The sequence below is a fragment of the Talpa occidentalis genome, unplaced genomic scaffold (assembly GCF_014898055.3).
Source record: "Talpa occidentalis isolate TD23 unplaced genomic scaffold, MPIMG_talOcc4v2.1 talOcc4.1277, whole genome shotgun sequence".
NCBI lineage: Eukaryota > Metazoa > Chordata > Mammalia > Eulipotyphla > Talpidae > Talpa > Talpa occidentalis.
Window position 1 is genome coordinate 1,047 of NW_023601297.1, and position 20,212 is coordinate 21,258.

General features: G+C 49.8%; 1 protein-coding gene across 1 annotated transcript; it reads left to right on the forward strand.

Annotated features, from left to right (window-relative positions):
* Positions 1 to 536: 536 nt before the first annotated feature.
* Positions 537 to 17,624, forward strand: LOC119242633 (cysteine-rich secretory protein LCCL domain-containing 2-like; the record flags this gene model as incomplete). Its single annotated transcript, XM_037508158.2, is given in 9 exon segments — positions 537 to 594; positions 597 to 659; positions 6,019 to 6,159; positions 7,473 to 7,533; positions 10,297 to 10,363; positions 10,846 to 10,976; positions 13,094 to 13,137; positions 14,989 to 15,061; positions 17,320 to 17,624. Coding segments are annotated over 9 exon segments (870 nt in total), but the record flags the coding sequence as incomplete, so codon positions are not given.
* Positions 17,625 to 20,212: the final 2,588 nt, after the last annotated feature.

Consider the following 20,212-nt stretch of genomic DNA (forward strand, 5'->3'; position numbering starts at 1 on the left):
CTTGATGGCCTGTGTTGGCTGAGTGAGGAGACTGTCTGTCCACAGGATGTTGGTGCAGAGGCCTGGCACCCAGCTGGCACCCGTGAGGGCTCACCTGAGTGGGGCAGTGCCATGTTGCTATCAGAGCATCAGCAGTGCGCCTTGTCTTGGAGAAAACATGGAACCCTAGATGTGATGGTGCTTTGGCAGGTAGGGGAGAGAGGGGCAGATTCATCTGGCAACCAGAATAGTCTGAAGAAATCCATTGAACCCCATCTGGTGACAGGACACGCCTCCCAGTTCTCTGGGCTCCCTGACCATGTTCCACTGTGAGGGTCATCCTGGAGATGATGACCAGCATAAAAAAGGAGAAGGACACAGCATAGCTCCCAACTGGGGTTCTTCTGGAATTCTCAGGCTGTGCACAGGCCCAGGACAGCTCCTGTCCCCCTATTCACAGCACACCTTCCTTCTTCCCTCATTGTGTTTGGGGACTTGAGTGGACCCTGAAGGGGACCGAGGAGCAATCCCTGGGCCCAGGTGTTGGCCCCCCTTGACAGTGTTTCTGGTCTGTTTTCAGGGGGAACTGGATTGGAGAAGCCCCCTACAAAACCGGCCGCCCTGCTCTGAGTGCCCGCCCAGCTATGGAGGCAGCTGCAAGAACAACTTGTGCTACCGAGGTAGGAAGAGGCTTCAGGACCATGTGGAATGGGGTTTCCTCCAGTCTAAGGGTCCTAAACAGCCTTCTGTAAAGTGGGAAAGTTGAGCAGTCCTGTCCAAAGTGCCCTCCCCTCTTCCCCCACAACCTCCCATTCTCTCCTTCCCTCTGCCTTGCACTGGGAAGTGGGGGGAGCCCACTCCGTGGGGACACACCAGCCCAGGCTGTTGCTGTGGATACCCCCATGGCCAGACTCCGAGCTGGATGCTGGATGCAGACGTACCTGGTTGTGCCTGCGGTTTGGTGTAAGATAGCGCACAAGAAATTGACCACAGATGTTTGGATCTTGCTCATCCTCTGCCTATTTGTCATAAATGCTCAGAAATCTCGGAGACACTCACGTTTCCCTTCCTCTCACAACTTCTAAAGGCATCTGTTCCTGCTCGCTCCACCTTCTGTTGCCCCATTCAGCATGTTTCCCCTCTCATGATACTGTAAATAGTGTGTGTTCTTCATGCCTGACACTCCACCCCAGCAGGGGCAGAGCTGGGCCAATGGGGCTAGCTCTGCTTTTGTAGCTAAGATGTGTTTTTCACATGACTCCACCCTGGCCCTTGTGACAGCCCCGAGGGGCCTTTCATGGGGCTTGGGACACAGGAGAGAGCAGCCCCTGGTGCCTAACCTCCCCAGCCAGAGGGGATATGGGTTCAGCCCAACAGCTCTGTCAGGGGAAGAAGCAGGTGGTCTAGAGGGGTCTGTTGCTCTGGCCTGTTATTCACCAGGGCTTCTGCCCTTTTGGGGAAAAGAGGATACAGGAGAATCTGGGAACTGACATCTGGCAAACTGCTTTGTGCTGGGCCTTGGGCTGTGATTCACATGTGGGTGACTGAGCTTCCAGTCTTGCCTCTGCGTGACTTCAGGCTGCTTGTCCTTGAACATGCTACCCATCAGTGAAATGGGTATGATAGCACATCTTTCACAATGCAGCTCAGGCCCAAAGGAGAGCAGGCTTGCATTTGGTGTGAATGTATCGTGTGCCAGACCAACAGTGACATTATTGGGACCATAGTCAGTCAAGGGCCTGCTCTCATCAACCTGAGGTCCAGCAGTGTCATTGCCACATGGAGTGACACATCTTCCTTGGGGAAGTAGCTGACACCACAGGGTGTACAACAGGAGTATGCACTGTCATCTGGCTGGTCAAGGAAAGCCTCCCCAGCAGGTGGCCCTGGAGGAGAACATGGAATCCAGTGAAGGGAAAGATGTCTCTGGCAGGTGGAACAACATGTGCAAAGGCCAGGTGGCATGTGGCAGCCAGGTTCTAAGGGTGGGAGACAGAAACCCGTCAGGTGTGCAGATGCTGGCTGTCTGCCACACAGCAGGGATGCCTAAGCCTGTGTGACATGGGATCCTCCTGCTCAGCTCTTACTCTCAGGCAACTCCTCTTCATTGTCTTCGAGCCTGGGCTCCACACACCAGTCTGTAGTGAAATCTCCAGGTTACCTGGCTCTGGCTGCTGGATTCATGGGACAAACATGTGTGCTAGCACCTGGCACACCTGCTATAAGACATCATCCTGGCCACATCCCAGCAGCGGGACCCTGGGCATGTTCCATCGTCTCTCAGAGCCTCAGTTTTCCATCTGAAATGGGACCTCTGTGTCCCCCGGGGTGGCAGGAGGACAGAAGGGAATGCAGGTTGAGGTTACGCTCCAGTGTGTCAGGGCCCTTCCCTGAGCACCTGTCCAGGAAGTTCCTGTGGCTGCTGTGGGTCCCCATCAGATCCTGAGTGTTGGTATGGGGACTAAAGGGCAGATGCTCCTTAGGGCCCCTTGCCTCTTCCCGGGTGCAAACCTACCCCACCTGATGCTGCTTTCAAAGTGCATTGGCATCTGGGGTAGGACGGAGGACCTTTCCTGTAGGGGCCAGAGCTTTCCTGGTTAAGAACAGGCCATGTGCCATCTTTGCCATTACTGCCACGCGTGCCTCAGTTTCCCCATCTGTGATGGTGATAGGCATAGTCCCTCCATAGAAGATTTGCTAGTCACCTGCAATAAGAAGGGTGTGTTGCTAACGTAGTAACTGGCAGGTTTTTTTTTTTTTAAATATAGCTCCTTAGCTCCTTGGAGAAATGGGGGCAGCAGGAAGGAATGCTGTCCTCATCATCTTGGATGGGGGGTCCTTCCTTACCTAGTGGGGACTGTTAGCCCTCTGCCAATCTGAGGACCTCATTGGAATCAGGAACCTAGCAGATGCCTTCTCCTTGGATAAATAGCTGTGGAGGCTCACCATCTCCAGGAAGCCTTCCCTGATTTCACAGACAGGCAGTGTACTTGCCTTCATGGCCTCACTGCATGCAGCCTCCCCTGTGTCCTGATCATCTGTTTTCACACCTGTCTATTCACTGTGAGCCTCTGGGGACACATGGCTGGTGTGTTCTGTGTATCATCTGAATCAGCAAACCCTAGAATCCACAGAGGGTCATTTCCAAATAAATCAGCACTTTCAGACACCTTAGATGTTAGTGCCCCCACCCAGCAAGACGTCCTTTACTTGTGTCTTTATTTTTGGTGGAAAATACCCAATTTCACCTGGCAGGCATCCCGATTTTCTTAGCTAACCATGCAGAAAGTCTCCTGCAAAGCAGCTTATCTGCATAAGCTACTTAATAAGCATTGATTGAGGGTGCCTGGCAAGGCCTTGACCTATAATAGCTATGGAACATGGAAAAGGCTGGATTGAAGAAGTCTCCGTCCCTGCAGCCTTGCCATGTGTGGCCATAAAGGGCGTGGGCTTCGGGGAATGGCGGTTTGACTCTTGGCTGTGTCAGCTTAGACAGGTGGCTTAGACTCTCTGAGCCTCAGCTTCCTGGCCTGTGAATTGGACCGCCGCACCTCTTGGGCCAACGAGAGGATAGTGTGCGAGCAGGCCCAGCCGTGGTCATCATTTGGTCCTCAGTCGGCAAACATTAGCTGTGAGCTCAGTGCACACTTGCAGAGCCAAGTGGGAATCTGCAGGATGATGGAGCCGGGCTGCTGAGACCCCTAGTCCAGGGCTGGACAGCATGCAGAGCCCCCTGGCAGTGACCTCAGAAATGGAATTTCCCCAGGCATGCCTGCCAACTCAAGGTTTTCATTAGGATGTGCCCCAATCTGGCTGACCCAGAGCAAGCATCGCTTTGGTGTGTGTGTCTGAGGGAGAGGCCTGCTGCCCATTTTCTTAAATAGTGAGCCTTCCAGTGCTTCAGACTGTCTCACCAGACTATGTTCAGCAAAATAAAGCCACGATTATGAGGCATAAAAACCCTAAAGGCCAGTGGAAGAAACCCTGCTTATTCCAGAGACGGCTCGGCTTTCAGCGAAGGATGACCCTGAAAGGCGGCATTGAGGAGGGGCCGACTGAGGCTGGCCGGCACTGCCCGCAGCCTCGCAAACCGGCGACTTCCTCAAGATTTCCCTTCTAGCTCTGTCCTTACAAGTGGTGCTTTCAGCAGTTCCCTCTTGAATGTTCTTAAACTTCCCTGGGCAGCTTTTTTTTTATTTCTGGAGAATTCAAGGATAGACTGGAAGGGGAGGGGCTTTGCCTGTCCTTCATTCAGCACGTTTTGTTGTGCTGGAGGAGCAGGCTGCCCTGTGGGGCATGGGCAGGCTGGCTTCTGCCCCCAGGGCATGGACAGCTGGTGGCAGAAGCAGGTGGCAGTGGAATGACAGCTGCCAGCTGCTGTACAACATGACCACAGCTCTGATGAGAATGGATGCAGGCCACCATTTGCCTCCCAGGCCAAGTCCATCCTGGTCCTCTTGGGACAGGCTTCCCTGGTAGCTGAGGGGTTCTAGCGAGTCAGCCCGGGAAATAGCAGCCTTGAATCCTGGACTCGGAGCCACCAGAGAATCCCTCCTTTGTCTGCCTTTGGGTGTTAGTTTGGTGTAGACACCAAGCACCTGGTCTGCCCTTTAGAGAGGAGAGGTTACTTCCCTCCAGGACATGTGGCAGTAGGGTAGGGGACTGATGGAACTTGATGGGGCTGGAATTATAATCCAGTGACACAGAGGCTAGGGAGGGGCTTCATCCCTCCTCCTTGAAATCCTTCCCAAACACAGCTATGATTTTTCTCTCTGGAGAACCCCAGAAAGCAGGGATTCTTGGCACCAGTGCACACATCCACAAGGTGGCAGGGACACCCCCCAACCCCAGCCAAGATGCCCACCTATCCACCTTTGATAAGGTCACTCAAGCAAATAAAAGTAGCAACGCTTTGCTTTGCTTTGGCTGGAATCTAAGTCTGGTACCCTGGTGTCCTGCTGACTGATTTTTTTTTTTTTAAGATTTATTTATTTATTTATGCAAGCACTGGGTACAGTCAGAAGTGCGGGAGGGTGAGAGAATTCACCAGAGCCAGAGCGGGGAGCAGAGCAGGCAGAGGGACCGAAGTACACTGCTGAGGGGAGCAGCGGGCGCGGCAGGAGTGTCTGTCGCGCCATGTGGGACCCTTCCCGGCAGCCAGGGATGGAACCGGTGCTGCAGAGGCTGCAGGCAGCTTCGCAGCCCAGTGTTCAACCACTGTGCCACCAGGGGAGGCCCCCTGCTGACTGATTCTGATGAGTGGTTAATAGTTCTCTCACGATGAAACTGGAAGATAAATAAGCTGATGCTTAAGAAATACAATTTGTTCAGTTAATGAAAATGTTTTCAGATGTGGGGCTCACAGTCAGGGTTAGACAGTCACATTTGGATGGGGGAGGATGAATTATATTTTAAAAGTAGAACTTGGGTCTTGGTGCTGGTTCCACACGATGGGGCAGCGAAACCCCAGAGAAGTGAGGAGAAAGGGACTGGTGAGGGATATGGTGCAGGAGGGAGCAAAAGTGCTGATGCTGAGGTGCAGGGGCCCAGGAGCTTCTACACGGGTCTTCAGGCACCAGGGTGGGCAGGTAAATGAGAGAGACCCTGCCCCAGTAAAAGTCTAGGGTGGGCCTCGGGGTGGGCCTCGGGGTGGGCCTCAGGGGACTGCTGCAGTTTCAGGCCAGAAGATGAGGCAGCTTCTAGGAGCTGCTTCCGTGGGCGAATGGTGGTGTGTCTGCGGGAGGAGGCGGACAAGAGATCATTATGACAATCCAGGTGTGAGCGCTGGACCCTCTGACCTCTGGTCAGCCCAGCTGCTCTTGGGTCCAAAGCCACCAGGGCGCATGGCTGGCCTGCCCCTCGCCGCTCGGCCAGTAGAATTCCACCTGGCTGGCCCCATTCTTTCTCTTTGCTGCTGAAACGGTTCTTTGTGGAACAAAACCTCAAACAAGTTTCATTTCCAAATTGCCTCTTTTCTCTGCAAAGTGCATTTTTGTTGAATCCCAGTGTGTTCTTTCCCCCTTCCTCTCCACTATTTAGAGACTTATGACCCAAAACCTGAAGCAGATGAGATGAACGAGGTGGAGGTGGCACCTGGCCCCGAGGAGAAACTCGTCTGGGTGCAGCCGAGGGTGAGCAGACCCTCGCAGCCCAAGAAAACCCCGGCCGTGAACTACATGAGTGAGTGGGCTCCGTCCCCTGCCCGCGGCTGCCCTGCCCACCCCCTCAGTGAGGTGGCACTCTCCTCCGGGGTGGGTGGGGGAGGGGAGCCTGTGGGTTGAGAGGTCTCCAAATGGACAAACAGTGGGGAGCAGGGTGGGGCGTGGCCTGTAAAAGCACAAACTTAAGACGTTTTAAAAAGTGATATTTTTAAGATGCTTGCTCATGTCAAGAGCAAGCACCAGAGGAGTGGCACTGGGTGGCGCTTCCCCGGGGCAGGGATTTTAAGGTCAGACCTTCCCTTGTCCTTTCAAAGGGACCTAGACTTGGATTTGGGTTCCTCTTGGAAGCCTCTGCCTCTCTAAGGGAGAACACAGAGCCCAGCGTGTGGCCGGCTCTGCTGGCTCCTCCTTCTCCACCAACTGCTGGTAGGCCCAGCATTGAGATGCTCTGAGCCATGAACGCTCACCTGCAAAGGTGGCAGGGGTGCCTGTACAGGGTTGGTGGGATTGTTGGCGGTGATTAATGATCCCTCCTGCCCCCGCCCCTGTTTGCCCTCAAACAGCCCTGACTAACCAGCCCTTGCAGGGGCCAGCACTGACCATCTTTTTCAGGTTCTTTTGCTGGCTCTTCACCCCACCCCCTGGGCCCACCCATCTTCCCATCCTCTTGGACCTTTAGAGTCTTCTCCTGACTTCCAGGCCTATTTAAACATTTTGTAGCTAATGTGGGTCCAAAAATTTGAAATGGTGCTATTGTCTTTTTTTTTTTTAAGAACCCATTAGATATGAAAGTAGCATATCAATTATAATACGATGTGTCTTTTAGTCACACATAATATGATCCCAAGACCCTGATGGGATTTTACCCCATAAAATGAACCAAGAAGGCATACTTGACACTATTGGCCTTGCTGTGGGAAGGACTGGGGTGGGAAAGGTCTGGTCAGGAGAGGCATGTGAGTCCCACCCTACATCATCCTGGGGGCCCTGGGAACCCAGCTTGTGCTGGGCTCCCCTCTGAGGCCACTTTGCTTCCTCCTCCAATGCCTGCAGAAACCATTGCAGTATGCACTGTGCTTGTTCCCGTTATCCATGTGGAAGACTGCATCCCAGACAGGCACAGGGCCTGAGATCACCCTGATGCTGTATGGTGGTGGATCTGGGGTCCCAACCTCACAATGGAAGCCTGCAATCACTGGGCAATGCTCTCATTCTCATCCCCAGATATTCCTTGGAGCTCCAGAAAGTTCCTCAGAGCAGGAGTGGGGCCTTCTAACTCAGACTCTCTTCATACTTCCTGCTGTGATGCCTATTTCTGAATTTCTCTCCTAGCTCAAGCCATCAGGTGTGACACCAAGATGAAGGACAAGTGCAGAGGCTCCACGTGCAACAGGTAGGGGCTGGGCTGCACCCTCTCCCACTGCTGCTGTCTGCCCTTTGTGCACCCCAGGAGGGGATGGGCCCTGTCAGCATCCATCTGTCCACCCCCTGCTTTGTCAACTGGGTAGAAACTCACAGAAAAGTGCTACTGTCTTCTTTCAGCACAAAACTTGTGCCAGGTTGAGCTGAAAGGGAACTCAGTTTGCTTGGCCTTGTGAACTAGAAGGACCACGACACCCCTGGGTCCTTCTGACGACACTGTGTATTTAGAGCTTGGCACACAAAGATGATCCATGGCAGTCAGCTGAGACCAGGCGTCTTTCCTTGGCACTGCTGACCTGTCGCACCAGGCTGTTCTGTGTGGTGGGACGTCCCAGGCACTATGGGCTGTTGAGTGGCATCTCCCGCCTCCTCCTACTCAAAGATGCTGGGGCACCCCCTGTGTGGTGACAAACAACAACGTCCCCAGACATTGCCCAGTGTCCCCTCAGGGACCATCACTCCCATCAAGAACCTCTGACCTAGAGACCGACACCAGCCTGGGTCTCCTCCTGCCGGGGTCCTATTCCAGGGCTGTATCTCACCCCCGTGGAGAGGAGGCCACTGAGGTGCAGCCTGAGGGTGGTGGATGCAGAACCTCACTGTATCACCCTGATGGTTTTCAACCCTGACATGGTGTCTTAGGAGCCAGCTTTCAAAAACCACATCAGCAACATCATTGCAGCGTCTGCCAGTGTAGGGACATGAACGCTCCCGGCAGGCTGAGTTTGGCTCCCTGCCTTGTAACCTGCAGCCTGCTGTGTCCTGATGGCTACCCTCAGTTCTAAAGGAATCTCCAGGCTGCAGAAATGCCAGGTGTGCTGTGGATATGACGAGCCGACCAACTTGGGGTCTTCATTCCACCGCTCTGTGTGAAGGGGGTTCTGGGAGTTCTGCACCCAGCTCACACCAGGGAGGATTAGGGATGGCAACTCACAGCGCCACAGCTCTGAACAGAATCTGGAGCCTGTTTCCCTGTGGACCCTGCCAGAGAGCAGTGAATCCACTGCTGATAGAGTCGCTTAGAACTGTCCCTCTGAGTGTCAAAGAAGGCCCGCCAAAAAGAACCAGTGTGGTTTGACAGCAGCTGCCGGCAGGGAATAGCTGCTGGGAGACTGTTGTCTTAGGAGGGTACCTCTTCTCACCTGGTCAGGGGTTCTGGCATCCGCTCACCCAAAGCTGAATGGAGTTGTCTAAAGCACACGCTGAAGAGAGGTGGTGGCGGGTCTTGTGCTGGACTGTCTTGTGCTGGGGGGTGGGGGGCTGGGAATTGCTTTGCCAGGAGACCGCTTTGCTTGGGTTTTGGTGGGATGGTCAGCAACCCTGGATGAGGCTGTTCTGGGGTCTCTTGTATGGTACACGGTTCCTCGAGCAGATGGCGATCAGCCAGCAAGTGCCGCAGGAGCAAAACCATCAACTTGTCAGTGGGCAGAGTGCCTGTGGTCTCAGTGGGTGGGGGCAGATCTTCTCTGTTCCCACAGCCTTGCTGGGGGCCCTGGCACATCCTTATGGTGGGAGGTTCGGGGCAGAAGCAGACAGCATTGGGAAGGGGTGACCTCTCTCCACTGTTGTGCGTCTGGAATTTTCGGAGAGCTCCATGGCTGTACCTTGGCAACCAAGTCTGCTCTTTGGTAGTGTAAACCCACAGGAGAGGGGACTCAAGCCCATGCCTTATTGCTCAGTGGGAAAAAAATCACAGCATTCAGAGAACATTCTGGTCAGACAGCATGGCAAGAGCCTCAGAGTGGAGGCTGATGGGACCCTGGTGAGCCAGAAAGAGGCTGGGCCACCCACATGAAGACCGTCAGGGCCTCCTGCCAGCCTGCTCCTAGGAGTCGACCATTGTCGGGCACATGTGCTTTCTGTATATGGTGCTTTTACAAAAATGGTATTTACTGGGCTTTCCCCCCAACTTTGGAAAATGTTTTGTTCATTGTAGTAAGTAATTCAGGAAAACATCATCAACAACATAAGCCTAAGGAAAAGATGGGTCCCAGAATCTCAACAGTCACAGTAGCCCCTGATGGGGATCCTTGCCACCTTCCGTGAACTGCATCAGGCCACTGCTGATGATGGGCTCCTGGATGTTACTGCTTTCACGAGATTTCCAAAAGTCAATATATATTCCTCAAAAGCGTCATGTCTGCTGGCTGCATGGCACTCTAGCACCCCCCCATGTGCATGCCTGGCCGTCCCACCGACACCTGCTGGCTCAGGGGCAGCTGCTCAGCATCACACGGAGGTCTGCCTTCCGGTGTCGGCCTAGGGCACGTGTCTACTTGATTCATGCATCCATGGACATGGGTTTTTTAGGCTTTCTTGGAAAGATGGAATGAGCCATGCTTTGTCGTGGACCAGCTCACCTGAGTTGGGAAAAGCAGTGTGATTCGACTCTGGGGAATTTGCACTTCTCGGATGAGACGTCTTGAATGTTTGAGAGGCTTTAGGGTGCCTTTGAAAGTGAACTGTCCATCTACTCTCATCTCTGCCTTCAACACGAATCTTAAACTCATGAGAACGGTTTTGAAGAAGGTGAGGTGAAGCCTGGAACCGTGTCCACGCCACTAGAAATTTCGGCCTGTCCTCTGTGGCTTGCTCGGGAACGGTGGTCTTGGCCTCCCTGGAACGTTTCTAAATGTAATAACAGGGCTCTGGGAGAAGCAGCAGCCACCAGTTCCTCGTGAGACTTAATCAGCACATTGACCACTGAAAATCATCTTTGGTTCTCGCCCACCAGGTACCAGTGTCCAGCAGGCTGCCTGAAGAGCAAGGCGAAGATTTTTGGAACACTCTTCTATGAAAGTGTAAGTGTATCTGGAAAGGGCATGTGTGGGATTCTGTGTGTGGTTTTAGAGAAGGCTGGGGGTTTTCACCTGAAAAGATTTCCTTCCCACCCTTTACTCACCCCTGTGTGTGTGGAACTGGTCCATGTGTATTTGTGGGCTCGAAAACTTGCGAAGCCACTTTTGGGAACCAGGACAAGCCCAGATGAAGATCAACTCTGTTGCAGAACAAATGTTGCTATTAGCATGCTCCACTGGATGGGGAGAAAGGGCTGTTTGTCATAGTTCTTAGTCGTAAAGCAACTTGGGGGAGCTTTTTCTGATAAGCAGCCCCAGGAACAAAGGCGTGTTATAGAAGAAGTAAGAGTCAGAAGCGGGGTGAGCTTTGGCCCGGCTTTTTGGCATTTTCTGGGTTGAGGACAAACATCTTGGGTATTTCTGGGCAAGATTGTGGACAAAGATGAATTCAGATCGACTTATGGCCTCCCCCTCCCTCCCCCCAGGCGTCCAGCATCTGCCGCGCTGCCATTCACTATGGGATCCTGGATGACAAAGGGGGCCTGGTGGACATCACCCGCAACGGGAAGGTCCCCTTTTTTGTTAAGTCGGAGAGAAATGGCGTGCATTCTTTGAGGTAACTAGTCCATGATCAGGGCTCCTTAAAACCATTTTTTTTCCAGGTTAGGAAAGTCTAATCAAAACTTAGAAAAGTATTGAGCAAAATAAAGACGCAGGAAGAACAAAAGATGGCTTTAATCCCATAACACTGAATTCACCCCTTAGCAGTTCAGCATGTTTCATTCCAGGTGATCCCCCAGTAATTTGGTTGAGTTTTGAATCCTGCCTTTTGTGCCTCCCTCGCCACCAAGACCTCTTTAGAATCATCGCCATAATGGGTGATGGTGTCTGAGTTTGTTGGCTGATTCTTGATCAGCTCGTTTTCTTCCTAGAAATGAGGCTCTTCATTTAAAAAATATACCTACTTTTGGGGAAAGGTGATGTTTTCCCTGTAAGGGTGTGTGTGTGTGGATAGATGATGTGGTGGACCACCCTTGTGTTTCTCACTTGCGGGGAGCAATGGGAAAGGTCTTATCTTAATCTGTCCTTGGAATTGGAGGCATCAGCTGATCCGGAGTGTGGACCTCCATGGGGGCTTCGGGGTGACACAGCTGGTGCTGCCTCTCCCTCTGTGACTTTCACCCCTTTGGGTGGCAGCGCCCTCACTTGCAAATGAGTACCAGGGAGGACCTAAGGCTGACACCCAGCTAGTTCATCACGGGGACAGGGAACCCACTGCTAAGAAAAGGGAAACCCTCCCCAGCTATTGGGAAAGTACTGTGCCCCCAGCTCCTGAGTTATCCCTCCCTGAGGCTAGAACCCCTCCCTCCACATGAGGACCTATGCCTGGCACCACAGGGGCATTGGGGACCTGGCCCCAGCCCACAGTGGCCCTGGGCCTCAGCCCATCCAGAGCTGCAAGCATTGGAGCATCCCCTCAGGATATCCACCTACAGGGGAGGTCAGGGGCTTCCCTGCTGGGAAAGCCTGGAGCACATCCTGCTATTATGACAGGGTCGTGTGCCCTGCCGGAGCCTGCGGCCACTGGGGACATTTCATAAAGGACATGCGTCACTCTCGGAAAGACCTCGGTCTTCAGGGGGTGTTGCAATATCCCCTCTTCTGTCTCAGCTAGGGACTGGGTGTGGAAGGGGATATGTGAACATGGAGGAAGTCTTACCTCCACGCCTGAGTGACAGAGCCACTCAGGCACCCGCAGACTTGGGTTGGGCAGGACTTTTTTGGGTCCTGGGCCGCTCTTCCTGGTGGTGCTCTCGTCCCTCCCGAGGGCCAGTTTTGCCCCTAGAGCTGGGTTCTTCGCATTCCGGAAGAGAACTCCAGATCCCAGAGAGTCTGCCAACAGCAAAGCAAAGCAAATTAAAGCTTTGCTCTCACTAAACCAAATGTGGTATTTCTCTCCACTGGGGATGCTGGCACGTACCGGCGACTTGTCTCCAGTGGAAATCCTGCACACAGAGCAAGGCACCCTCGTCATCACACTGAGAGGGGAGTAGTTAGAAGACTCCCTGCTGGATTCTGCTTTTTAATGCATTGAGAGAGTAGCACAGCTTTTCTTCCAATGATAATCTAATACTTTAATGATAATATTGATAATAGCCAATTTCCTTTGAATCTTTTCCATTTATCTGGTGCTTTTTAAAGAATCATTATACTGAGAAGGGGTCCATAGGTTTCATCAAGCTACCAGAGTGGTCCTGGGCACAAAGGAAGTTAATGAGACTTGCTCTAGAATATTCTAAGGAACTTCCGGCTGGTGGGAAGGGAGCAGACAGATGTAAACTTGAGACTGTAAATAAAATAAATGCAGAAGCAATTTTTTTTTTTTATGACTTCTAAAGTCCCTTCCTCGGAGAGATGCCTTTATTGCAAGTAATGTAAAGTTGCTACTAGCATAGTACAAGGGCCACAAGTTACCTTTGTTTAGACCCCACTTTTATTTGAACCCTACTTAGTAATTGGGTGGTTAGATGACTTAAATTACCTATACCTTACTTTCCTCAAAAAATACTTACCTCCTCAGGTTACTGTGACTTTTAAATGAGATACTGCATATCTTAGCTACTTAGCACAGCACCTGACACATAGAAAGAGAAAACAATCAACTGGAGCTGAAATGCAGAAGCAATTTTAAAATCAATTCTCTTTGCATTGACCTAAGATTTTCTTTCACAGCAAATACAAGGCTTCCAGCTCATTCATGGTGTCCAAAGTAAAAGGTAAGCTGGCCACCCTCTTTTTTGTTTTTTAATGTGGCCATAATAATGCCCAGGCTATCTTGAATTTCCCTGGAAATGTTGCTCCCCATTGTTACTGATTTAATGGTTATCGTGATGGCTAACATCGCCATTCCTGGCACTCTAAAGACTTCCCAAGGAACTAGTTCTTCTTTGACTAGTTTCTAAGCACAATGGAACTTAGCATTGGCCCTAGATATTGTGGAACAAGAAACACAGGACTGGGGGTCACGGCTGAATGTCTCAGAGATACTAATTGCGGGCCTCAAGTGGCTGAATGTTTGCATGTTCATTCACTTTCCATCAATGGATGTGGCTACCCGAGCATTGTGTTGAGGAGGGTGCCTTCTTGGCTGGATCTGGGTTCAGCAGAATCCAGGGCTTGATAGACTAGTCATGTCTGTCTTGGACCAGACAGGGTGGGGGTGGGAGTACCTGATATACAATTGCCATCTCCATCCAGGTTTGATGTTGCTTACACCTGTTCATTGACAGTGTGGGAGGCTTCCGTGGCATAGCAGGCTGTGGCCAGCGGTGGAGGTTAGGGCACTAGGCTAAATAGTCCTAGGCAGTGATGAGGGGTTTCCTGCCCAGAAGCCTCCCCTGAAACTTTGCCTCCTTTCTTTTGAGAAAGTGACTCTTGTCATTTGTCCCAGATGCAAGAATATCTGTTAGATATCTGTAGGAAAATGTGTCACAGATTTTTTTTCCATATTACAAAAATAATGTCTGTTTATTCCAGAATATTTAAAAATATAGCAAGGCATTAAAAAAAAAATTAAATTTCATGACTCAGAGAACATTTTGGTGGATTCCTTTACAGCACATTTTCCTTATATGTTAGGAATGTTGGTAATATATTAGAGATAGGTGCCTTGATATACTTTCAAAAATGGAAATGCTATTACATAGATTAGATAACCTAATTTTTCCCCAGATAATAAGATAGCAAGAATCCACTTGTGTGCCTTAAAATGGGCTTTAAACCTAATTTTAATAGTCTCCCTGTCCCCCAATGTATAGCAGCCCTTTGGAGTACTAAACCCATCCCCTTTGTTGGAAAACTGTAGAATCCAGGGCCCTTGCAATGATGGGCTGGACCAAGGGGATTGAAAACTACTTCCCTTGGGCCAAATCCTGCCTGCCTTCTGTTTTTTGTAAATAAAGTTTTATTGGCAAACAGCCATGCCCATTCACTTACTGTCTGTGGCTGCTGCCTGCTACAACTGCAGGGCTGAGTAATATAGACCACCAGGCCCACAAAACTGTAAAAAAAAAAAAAAAAAAAAGTCCCTCTGTCCCTTTAAGAAAAAGCTTGCCAAGTCCTGGATTAGATGTCAGAAACCACAGGTGGTCAGCGTTGGAACTGTTTTCTTAAATCTTTGGTTTAAACACAGCACATGACCTTGAAGGAGAGTTGCCTGCCCCTGGGCAGGGATAGATTTGGTTCTCTAGACTGTACGTGGGAGAGCAGGGCCCTCACCCAACCCCCTGTCTCAGGGGGGTCTTAGCTTTTCTGGACCTGTTTTCTCATCCATAAAATTAGGATAATTATGCCCTAAATGAGGTAAAGGGCTTCTGAATCAAAAAGTACTATGCAGATGAACATTAGGGGACCCCAGAGAAACATGGAGGAAATTCACCTCTGACCTGTACAAACATCAGTCACTGCTTCTGTCTTGTCCTTCAAGCGACCCCAGGTGAGGTTCATTGGCCCTACTGGGTACTTACCAGCTCTGTTTGAGGGTCCGGGGAGCCACCAGGACCTGGTTGTCCAGCAGCCCATGTCACAGGCCAGTGTCCTGACCCTTTTCTCATGTGTCCTGTCCACAGAGCAGGACCTGGACTGCTACACCACGGTCGCTCAGCTCTGCCCGTTTGAGAAGTCGGGGACCCACTGCCCGAGGTAAGGCTCCCTGGCATCTGGTCTTGCAAACACTGGGGCTGAGAGAAGAAGGTGCTGTGCCCTGTGGGGAGGGGGCCTCTTGTTCTAGAAGGGCCTCTAGTATGTGCCCACCCACTATGTCCAGGACCCATTATACCTCCCCAACAGGGCCTCAACCCCAACAGCACATTGGAATCCCTTTGTGGCATTAAAAAGCAGAGTCCCAGGGCCCCTGCCCAGCCCACTGAGATCTGAATCCCCACAGTGGCCAGCTGGGCATGGTATCAGTAGAAGATTCTGGGTGTACCCTGTGTGCAGCAAGTCTCTGAGCCCTGTTTCCCCTCTGCTGAGGGAGCTCAGAGAAAGTGACTGACACACTTGGTGTTGCCTTGATTCCCTGGACAGAGAAGCGACACTGGTGCATCTGACTTCCTGTACCTCGTGGCCAATCAAGCCTCGAGCTGTGCCATCTTGTTCTCTTCGGTCAGTCGATAACTGTGGGATCCCGGTGGTTCCTGTCCCCTTAAAATCAGTTCACTGATTCTTGTACTTGATCTGGTATATTCTCCAAACCACTTAAGAAGTAGCACATGAAAACCCGGCTTTATTGAGATGCAGTTTGCACACAAAAGCCACTTACTGAGTTGGTAATTCCAAATGTTTCTACAAAGCAGATAGTCATGCCACCCATCCAGAGGGAAGAAATTTTCAACAACCAGAAATTTCCATGAGGTCAATTTCTTTCCTGTAACCTCCCCCCATATCCCTACCAACCACTGATCTCCTTCCTATCTCTATAATGTTGCCTTTTCCAGAATTTCTTAGAAATGGAGCCACAGCAGGTAGACTATTATCTGTCTTCTTTCACTCTGTGTGATGCTGTTGAGACTTTCCCGCCTTGCTGAGCGGGTCCATGGCTTCTTATTCCATGGTGCCATAATGTAGCTGTATCTCAGTGCGTCATCTGAGTAGGTCTTACAGGCATCCATCCAAAAGGTAATTGGATAACTTTAGGGGTGTCCTGTAAGATTTGTCTCTAAGATACTTAGTATAAGTTACCATCCTGAGATGCCTTGTACTAGGCCTTGGTTCTGGAAGGTAAATACTACTCTTAAAAGCAGTAGGTGGAGACCCCTGAGATGTGAGCAGGCAGAGCCCCAGGAAGGTGCTGTGAATGATGGGGGGGCTGGATGGGTCCCTGGCCTCTCCCCTTCACTACCCCCCTGCCCCTTGGGCTACCTCACCACCAGACTGGGCCCCACTGTGAATATTCAGGTGGTGATAACTAGCTTCAATAGATTTTTCCAAGTAATAAAGAGAAGCAGGAGGAAATAATTCCAGAAAAAGTTGACAGTATACAAGTATCCAAAATGTGAGTTTTGGACTCATTCTTCTAAAAGTAGGAGACTTCATTCCCAAATTCCTTTTTCTTTTTTAAGTAATGTGTGCAAGTGCATGTGCACCCACATACACTCTCTCTCTCTCTCTCTCTCTCTCTCTCTCTCTCTCTCTCTCTCCATCCACCCCTGCCATCTACCTCCACAGGACCAATTTCACTAGCTTTCTTTGCTCCCCAAACCTGCCTGTCTTGGGGCCAGATGGCGTCTAGCTGCCATTTTGGTTTCTTGGTTTCTGGGCTTCAGCCTATGGTATACTGTTCCAGATCAAGACAAAACACCCTTTCTTAAGTAAAGCTCGTACTTTTTCCTGGTTTGGATCCCTCAAACCACCTCCGGTCCACCCTTTTCCAATTCGAGACACTCTCCTCATCCCCTGTGCCCTGGGCAGGGATGTGGTGACTGACACAGTCATGAGCTAACCCTTTCCGCCTCAGGTTATCAGTGCCCCTCCCTGGAATATTCTGACTCACTGAGGTGAGGCCCCTCCACCCTTTCCTCTCCCACACAGGGAATTGGCTTTTAAATCTATTGATTATAATCTCCATAATGTACCCATAGTCTGAACTGGCCAACACCCAAGAAAGGCAAGTATAGCTTCTTACAATCCCACACTCACCTCTCGTAGATATTTATTCCCTTTCACCTCATTATTTGTGCCTGTCTTCCAGTAAGTGGCTTCCCTGTGCTGTTGCATTGTTTAAGAAGAAAAATGTCTTTACCCCAGTGAGGGTGGGAAAGGTATCTTTATTTCTTCAAGAGAAACTATGATAATTTCCTTGTATCAAAGTACTTAAATCTTGAAGTTCAAATAAAGCAGGTCAGCCACCTCTCCAGTTCTGCTGATCGGTAACCATCATGTAAATGCTGTTTGTTTTTCAGAGTTCATTGTCCGGCGCTCTGCAAAGATGAGCCATCCTACTGGGCTCCTCTGTTTGGAACCAACATCTATGCAGACGTGAGTATCCTGGTATTTTTATTGATCACTTCTCCCAGCCTGTTAATTCCACGGAAAGCACATCCCAAGGTCTGGATACCTGGTATCTCCACCCTGGGCCTTCCTAAATTTAGACCACTTGTTTCTGCAACCTTTGCCCTTGTTTCCCATTTATAAAGCCTTTACTACTTTCCCCTGCCAATGAGGAATATAGATGTAGGTGTACCTCATATGACACAGCTGTGGTCATTTCATAAGTTGAAGCCTGTCTCTCGCTGACATTTTAATGAAAAGGTTTTCATGCACCACATACTTCAGTTCCCCAGATAATCTCTCTCACTTTCCTGACGCATTTATAGATGCTGGTCCACTCCGCTCACTGCATTTCCTTTTGGTCATGTACACACTTAACTAAAAGTCCCAAAATATAAATTACTCCTGATTTACTACTTGCCAAGAACCACTCATTGTATCTGTTCTTTCATTTCTTCCTTCCTTAGTAAGGAAGCATGAGCCTGGATTTTTTAAAGTGAATCCTCCAGGACATAGTTTGATACCTCCAGGGTTTTGGTAAATGGTGACCTAGAAGATGTACATGTGGTCACAGCTCTGCCTGAAAGACTCTAATCTTCTTGCCAAGTCATTTACCTCTCTGTAGAATGAGCCAGCTGGGATTTTTATTCAGGGAGGCTTCTGGGTTTCAAATCCCATGAATAGATATCAGAATCACCCATCCCCAGCTAACATTTTTATTCCACCCTTCTTCATCTTGATTTTTTTTAAGATTTATTTATTTATGCATACAAGAACTGGGGTGTGGGCCAGATGTGTGGGGATGGGGTGAGAGGATTCACCAGAGACAGAGTGGGGGCAGAACAGGCAGATTGACTGAAATACACTATTCAGGGGAGCAGTGGGTGAGATAGGAGATGGCTGTTGCACCATGTGGGTTGCTCCCTGACTGGGGTTCGAACTTGTGCTGCAGTGGTTGCTGATAGCTTCACAGTGCTGAGACTTAATCCCTTGTGCCACCATGGGAGGCCCCCTTTATCTTCATTTTTGTTGTTCTCCTCACCTCCCACTACCATCTTTGCCTCCATCTGCTTTCATTTGTTCCAGATTCTTGAAAATGTGAGGTCACTGAATTCTCTAAGGTCAACGTAACTTAAATGGCTAACCTTTCCGTTTTTTCTTTTTAAGTGAGTCTTTTTTCTTGAAAGTTGCTCAATCAAAATTGAGATATGAAAGTTCAGTAAAGGAGTAAAATAATGTATATCAGTTGTTACTCTAGATGTTTGAAAAAGTCTGCTATTAAAAGATAGTATCTTTGGGGCCTCCCCCGTGGCGCAGCGGTTGAGCGCTGGGTTGCAAAGCTGCCTGCAGCCTCTGCAGTGCCAGTTTGATCCCCGGCTGCTGCGCAAGGGTCCTACATGGTGCGCAGACCTCTCCTGCTGCCCGCTGCTCCCCTCAGCAGTGTACTTCGGTCCTTCTGCCTGTTCTGCTCCCCTCTCTGGCTCTGGTGAATTCTCTCACCCTCCCATGCTTCTGACTGTACCCAGTGCTTGTATAAATAAATAGATAAATCTTAAAAAAAAAACATAGTATCTTTGATTTTAGTAGGCTATAAAAATAAAGGATGGGCAGAGAAAGAACCAAAATAAAGTAATTCCAGCCAAATACAAAGAAATTAACAAATAAAGTAGGAGTGGCACGATTACTGCCTGATAAAGTAGAGCTGAAGGCAGACCTATTGAAAAGGACAACACAATTTGTCATGCAATAACACAAAAGGTACAATTTATGAAGAAGATTTAAAAATCAAATCTGTATGCACCAAACAACACAGCAACTAAAACCATAAAGAGAAACAAAATTAGAAATGCAAGGAGAAAATAAAAAAAAAAAAAAGGGCTTCCCCAGTGGCACAGCAGGTTGAGCTCAGTGTTGTGAAGCTGTCTGCAGCCAGGGAGAATCCCACATGGCGAGGCAGACCTCTCCTGTTTCGCCCATTGCTCCCCTCAGCAGTGCTTTCGGTCTGTCTGTCTGTTCTGCTCCCTCTCTGTCTGGTGAATCCTCTCACCTCCTGCAACTCTGGCCTATACCCAGCTCTTATATAATAATATATATAATATTACATATATAAAATATATATAAAGAAATAGGAGAAAGTTGGTCAAAACTTACAAATGACATTAAACTACCTCTTAATCAACACTTTCTATGTTTTAGATTTTTAAAAAACTCCACTATCCCCATTTTACAGAGAAGGAAAATGAGACTCAGAATAACCTGCCCAAATCACACAGCTAGCACAGGGCCAAGATGAGATGCAAATGAGGGTGTGTCTTGGTTCTGGCTGGCTCTTTTCCCTGCTTTAGTCAACCCTGCTTGAATGAGTCTGCACTCATAATTTCACTGGTGCCTGCGGGTGTGTAGATGAAACCCCTGGCACAGTCTAACTCACTTGTGCACTAGGTTAGGGACTCTGGACCGTAGTGCTGGGACCTAACTTGGCACAATAATGGTTCAATCAGTGTTTGTTGAAGGAATAAATAAATGACGACACTATGGAAGTCAATGCTTAGACATTGTTCAGAGAATAAAAGACAGAGAGGAGAAAGAAAGGAAGAAAAAAAAAAGAGAAAGGCAGGAGAAAGGGAAGGAAGGAGGAAAGGAAAGAAGAACGCAAGCTAGGATTCAAAGCTTCATTTCTGGCTGCGTTTCCAGGTCACTCTGTATTCTGGAAAATGATGATGGCTTATGGAAATGTCTGTTTAGCTAAGAGATTTATTTGGGGGTGTTGTCTCCAGGCCTTCGAAGGGCCTCAGGGTGTCCACG